The sequence below is a fragment of the Triticum dicoccoides genome, chromosome 5A (genome assembly GCF_002162155.2).
Source record: "Triticum dicoccoides isolate Atlit2015 ecotype Zavitan chromosome 5A, WEW_v2.0, whole genome shotgun sequence".
NCBI classification, from domain to species: Eukaryota; Viridiplantae; Streptophyta; class Magnoliopsida; order Poales; family Poaceae; genus Triticum; species Triticum dicoccoides.
The window spans coordinates 28,519,230-28,525,608 of NC_041388.1; the positions used below are offsets into that span (position 1 = coordinate 28,519,230).

Consider the following 6,379-nt stretch of genomic DNA (forward strand, 5'->3'; position numbering starts at 1 on the left):
TCTCTTCAAGATTCATGGTTCTAGCTTGATGTCGTCCTCTCATAATTGGTTGTCAATTGTGAGAATTCTTTTCATCCATCCGGAGCATTTCAAGAGTCTTTCAGTTTGATTCTCCGAAGGCCATCATTTCAGGATTATTCATTCCAGCTTTCAGCTCTCGTTCTCCAAATCTTACCGGTGCATCATTCAAATATTCTCTAATCAGCTCGCGATCTCTTCGTTCTTATGTATCTAAATTCTCTCAAGTATTTTCATTCGTTCTCTAATTCTTCCCGGTGTTTTGTGTCTTTGCTACTTTCATTTTCAAGTCTTACGATGGTTCTTCCAATATTCTTCTTCCTTCGTTTATCATATCAATTTATTCGTTTGTTTCAACCCTTCCGGTGGTTCGTTGAAGACCTTCCCAAGTTGGCGCTATATCTATCTTAATCCTTTTTACGAGAATAAGTAGTATGCAAAATCCGTTGCTTGTCATCAATTTAAATTGGTGATGGATAAGCATAATGTAATTCTTATTCTTGTTTCATCGAGTAAATTCAATTCCTTATTCCGGAGGTTCATCAAAGTTCTCGGTTTTCAATTGTGTCATCTTTTCTTTCCCGGAGTTTCAAGCTCTCGCAATGGTATCACCACGAAGATCCATCTAAATCATTACAAGGCTTCACCTTGTGTTTTCAACTTCTCTTTTCTTTCGTTTTGATCATTCTTTATTACCGGAGTTCTTCATGGAGGCTCTACATGATGGTTCATCAAGGACTTAATCCATTCTCGAAACGTTCATCAAGATTCTTTCCAGAGGAGTTCAAGCATTCTTCATCTTGCAATCCGGAGTGAAATTGTTCTCCCTTATCTTTTGAGGTGGTAATATATCATTCTTCATTCACAAGAATGAGATATTTAAACCCATCATTTTCTTCATTGGAATTATCTTGGTATAGATTTCACCTAAAGCCTTCCTTTGTAAAAGTTGCTCATTGTGGTGATTACCTATGACCCAAGTTCTTCTTTTATCCTCCCGGTGGAATAAGTTTCTCGTCTCCTTGTTCATATCAATCCAATCCATTGTTTCCGTTGGTGGCAGAATTTCACCTCATAATTTTGAGATGTCTTCCATAAGCCCACATCAAGCTTATGCTTTTCGTTGTTGATAATCCAACAACTCCGTTCTAGCATTTGTTGTAAGCGTGCTCTCCCAAGATCGTGTTTCCCTCCGTTCATTTCATTCCATTCTATTCTTTCTTTTGGAGGCATTGTGATGTTGCTCTTTTCTCTCATCATCTCGAATGGTGAGGATCGCGTTCTTTTCATGCTTATCCATTTAACCGGAGTGTCGTGCCCTCTTTTCAAGTTCTTCCCATTTTGTCAAGTTTTACCTCCCTTGTCAACCGGAGTGCCGTCTGAAATCTTTCTTACCATCTAGTTTTCCATTCATTTGTTCTGGAGGTAGTGTGTTGTTAATTTCATCAAGTATCCTCTCATCTTGTCAAATTCATGTTCATTTCCTTCCATTTATAGTCAGAGTGCTGCCCAAATTATATCATTCTTTTCCCTTCTCTATCTTGTCTTAACCGGAGTGTTATGTCTATCATTCCTCTTCTAACTAGAGTCTCATCAAAGTGCTTTCATTTTGCCTAGCTCATATTCTTTGCCTAACATTTCTTACCGGAGTGTTGTCGTAATTGACCTTTATCGTTCCTTGTACTTCTCGTTTCGACTGGAGTGCTTGCATGTACTTCCTGTCCATCGAAACCCCTTTTCTTATGTCTTTAAACCTACAAGGCTCTAGTAATGTTCCTTGTTTCTCTTTTCTAACGGAGTGTTTTCAACTTTGGTCATCTTCATTGTTTTCTTCTTTAAAATTGTTCAACCTCTAAGGTTCTTTGGTTTCACTCTTTTGTCAAGAAGCAACTTTGTTTTACCTCTTCTATTCCTCTTCTTTTTCCCTCCGGTGCCATCCTAGATCTCGGGACGAGATCCTCTCGTAGTGGTGGAGTGTTGTGACGCCCCGAGACCGTTGCGCCAGGTGTCTCCCAGTTATTCGCCGTCGTTGCCATGTCATTCGCTTGCGTGTTGCATCTTGTCATGTCATCATGTGCATTGCATCATCATGTTTTCAAAACTTGCATTCATCCGGGTCTCCTAGTTCCGTCTGTTGTCCGTTCTGAGTCCAACCACACTCGCACGCGCCCGCGGCATGTCCGAAATATTATTTTATAAGTGGCCGGAAAATGTTCTCGGAATGGGTTGAAAGTTGGCGTGCAGTCTTGTTATAGTGTAGGTAGACCGCCTGTCAAGTTTCATCGCATTCAAAGTCCGTTTGATAGCCCAACCATTAAATTATAGCGGCAATATAGCCAGTCAAAACGTCGGACATTTTCGGTCTCCGAAAACTGCTGCCGGGTCTCTCTCTCTCTCTTCTCTTCTCTCAACCCGAGCCCTTCTGCACAGCCCACAAGTTCCAACCGACCCCTCCTCGCGCGCGCGTTCGAAAGCTGTCCCGGACCCGACCCGGGCAGTCGTCACTGTTGGATCCGGATCATCCCCTAACATCTACAAAACATCTCCGTTTTTCTGTTTGGACTCCCTAGCCTATTTTTCTCGACCGCCCGATTACGATCGGACGGACCGAATACCCCCCAACCTAACCCAACAACGTATATAAGAGGGCAACCCTAAATTTTAGGCGAGTTGTCCCATCCTCCACTCGTCACCGCCGCCACTCCACCGAATCCCCCTCAGGATCCTTCCACCAACTAGCTTCATCTCCTCCCGATCCAGTCATCCAGTCAATGCCCCTCCTCGATTTGCAAACCTGACCAACCACCGAGCACCTCCTGGATCACCACACCGCCTCCTACCAGCGCCTGCTGCCCGATCCCTCCTCGCCAGAAGTCCCTCGCCGCAGCACGCCGCTGCTAGCGTCCTCGACCACCAGGCCGTGCCTCTACTCCCTCTCCCAGTTCCCTTTTCGCTGAAGCCCTCTCTCCCCTTCCCTCACGATCTCTCTCTGTCTTCAACGCAGCGCCGCCTTGGAGGCTGCCTGAAGGAGCACGACCGCCACCTCGCCAAATCCGCCGGATGCCACCGGGAATGGAGCCGCCTTGCCGGATCTGCGCCTTGCCTGGTCCCTGGTCCGGCCGTCGTCCTCATCCGGCGAAGGGCGCCGCCGTCCCCCGTTCTAGCGTAGCCGCTGCCAGCCTCGCCTCTGTGCGAGTGAGACGAGCCTTTCCCTCATCGACAGACACCCCGAACTCTCACGACGACCCCTCTCCATCCTGTCGCTTGCCGGAGTACCACCTGCATCCGCCTCGCCTGATTGTGCTCCCCGCTTCGAGCGACAGGACGAGACAACAAGCGCTCTCGTTGACCGCTTCCTCTCCACGAGCTTGGTCCACCTCCGTTCGCTCGTTGACCGCTGCCCCTGCTCGTCTGGATTCCGCGAGACCGAGCCGGCCTCCTCGTGCCCGCGTGGGCCGCATCCTCCAGCAAGGCCTGGCTCCGGCCAGCCTCTCCACCGAACGGCCCACGAGGCCCAAAGTGAGCATCCCCTCTCCACTCCCTCTCCTCTCCACTACCGAGCCTGCCAGTTTCGGCCCGAGATGTGTTTTTTCTTGCCTACGATTTTAGACATTATCCAGTGTAAACCAATTTTGCAGAAAAGCCCTCCAACATCATGCATATTATAACTCACCAACCGTGCATCATATTAAAATAATTTATATATGAAAAATGCTTAGAATTTTGTGTAGTTTCATAATATGCCACTTTCATTTGTGTCTAAAATGTTTAAACTGCTGTTTGCATGTATTTGCTTAATTGTCATGCTAAAATGCTTTAATTCATAGCTAAATAACTGTAGCTCCAAATTTAGTAATCTTTATATGTAAATGGGGTAGAAAAATGTCTAGTTTAACATGGTGGCATCACTTTGCATGTTTAACAACCCTAAAATTGTGTTTAGGGCAGAACAGTACCAAATCCATTAATATGCACATGAGGATTTTCAGGACTTATTGCTTGTTGTTCCGGCCTCATTTAAACTTGCCTAGATAGGTAGTTTTATTTTTCTTCACCTCTTGCCATGTTAATCAACATTTAATATTTTTGGGTACATAAACAAGAGAGAACTAAATAAGTAATGTGGTGTTTTCTTCAATATGCAACTCCGTTGCATATTGAGCTCCAATTAATTTGTAGTGTTATTTGTTGCACTTTGCCATGCCATGCTTCATTAAACCGGACATGCATCATACTTGGTTGTGCATCATGCCATGTTTATGTGATGGTTGTTTACTATGTTGTTTGCTTCTTTCCGGTGTTGCTTCTTCGTGTTAGCTCCGATAACGTCACGTTTGTGAGGATTCGTTCGACTTAGTCCGTTTGTCTTCTTCATGGAATCGTTATGGGGACCCCTTGACAGTTCGCTTTGAATAAAACTCCTCCAGCAAGGCCCAACCTTGGTTTTACCATTTGCCTCACCACCACCTACCCTTCCCTCGGGTCGGCCAACCCGAGGGTCATCTTTATTTTAACCCCCCCTAGGCCAGTGCTTGTCTAAGTGTTGATCTGAACCGAGCTGCCTGCGGGGCCACCTCGGGGAAGCTTGAGGTTTGGTTTTACTCGTAGCTAGTCTCATCCGATGTTGCCCTGAGAACGAGATACGTGCGACTCCTATCGGGATTGTCGGCACATCGGGTGGCTTTGCTGGTCTTGTTTTACCATTGTCGAAATGTCTTGTAACTGGGATTCCGAGACTGATCGGGTCTTCCCAGGAGAAGGAATATCCTTCGTTGACCGTGAGAGCTTGTGATGGGCTAAGTTAGGACACCCCTGCAGGGTTTTGAACTTTCAAAAGTTGTGCCCGCGGTTATGGGCATATGGGAATTTGTTAATGTCCGGTGGTAGAGAACTTGACACTTGACTTTATTAAAATGCACCAACCGCGTGTGTAGCCGTGATGCTCTCTTTCCGGCGGAGTCCGGGAAATGAACACGATTCTTGTGTTATGCTTGAACATAAGTAGTTTCAGGATCACTTCTAGTTCACGACCGTGCTTTGCTTCTCTTCTCGCTCTTATTTGCGTATGTTAGCCACCATATATGCTTAGTGCTTGCTGCAGCTCCACCTCACTACCCTTTCCTACCCATAAGCTTAAATAGTCTTGATCTCGTGGATGTGAGATTGCTGAGTCCTCGTGACTCACAGATACTACCAATCAGTTGCAGGTGCTGATGATACCGTGCAGGTGACGCAACCGAGCTCAAGGAGGAGCTCGATGAAGATCGGGTTCGTTGTGTTGTTTCGTTTCCAGTTGATCAGTAGTGGAGCCCAGTCGGGGCGATCGGGGATCTTTTGCATTAGGAGTAGTCTTCTTTTATTTTGGGTTCCGTAGTCGACCCTGATTGTATTCTGGATGATGTAATGCTATATTTATTGTATTGTGTGAAGTAGCGATTGTAAGTCAACTCCTTATCCCTTTCTTATTCAGTACATGGAATGTGTAAAGATTATCCCTCTTGTGACATGCTTACCATACGGCTATGCCTCTAAGTCGTGCTCCGACACGTGGGAGATATAGCCGCATCGTGGGTATTACATTATGTGTGAGTGGATTGTGTTTGATATGTGTTTGTGGTAATGTTTCCATGGGTAAATGTTCACAAATTTTTGTTTGAACTTGTGTTTCGGTAGCATCCAATGCTAGTAGTGTTATGTTCATGCAGATTTGATAGTTGTGCTATGCTCTTGTATTGAATTTTGTTTTTTGCTTGACTGAAGTATGGCTAAGAAGGCGTTGAGGGATGATGCACATATGAAGGAACTCATAGAAATATTCAAATAAGAGGCTGAAAATGGGAACAAACCTTAGGTTATTTAACTAAGAAGGGTTGAGAATAATGTTTTTGAGAAATTTTAAGCAAGAACTTGAAAGAAGTGTTCCAATTTACAACCAAATCTACAGTTTCATGGTTGTCTCTCAACCAAACAACTTTCAGCTTTTCCATAGCTGAAGGTTTATAATAACTTTCTTACCGCTCACAACTCACAATAACTTTTTTAGAATAACAACCAAACACAACCTAATTTTGTTCGCACCGGTCAACCGGGAGAGGAGCTTAACGGTTACTAAAGTAGGTTGGAATAATTGATTAGCCACTAATGGTTCGGCCCCCATCGACGTAGATGACCTGGCCGGTGACGAATGAAGCTGCTGGCATGCAAAGGAACGACACCATCGACGCCACCTCAACTGGCTCACCGAGCCGATGCATCGGAGTTCTCAACAACGTATTTTCTATGACCTTTGGATCCACCTGTTAAATTCGATCCAACATATATCACTTGTTATCTTTTTACCAGGCAAGGTAACAAATACAAA

At 45.1% G+C, this 6,379-nt stretch overlaps 1 protein-coding gene across 2 annotated transcripts in view; it reads right to left on the bottom strand.

Moving 5' to 3' along the window:
• Window positions 1-5,873: 5,873 nt before the first annotated feature.
• Window positions 5,874-6,379, bottom strand: part of LOC119298898 (noroxomaritidine/norcraugsodine reductase-like) — a 2,667-nt gene continuing 2,161 nt past the window's right edge. The window contains exon 5 of one of the 2 annotated variants that reach the window (XM_037576203.1): window positions 5,874-6,314. In XM_037576203.1, coding sequence (XP_037432100.1) covers window positions 6,150-6,314 — 165 coding nt within the window. In that variant the 3' untranslated portion in view covers window positions 5,874-6,149. The remainder of the gene's footprint in view (window positions 6,315-6,379) is intronic. The other variant, XM_037576204.1, reaches the window with a different exon arrangement.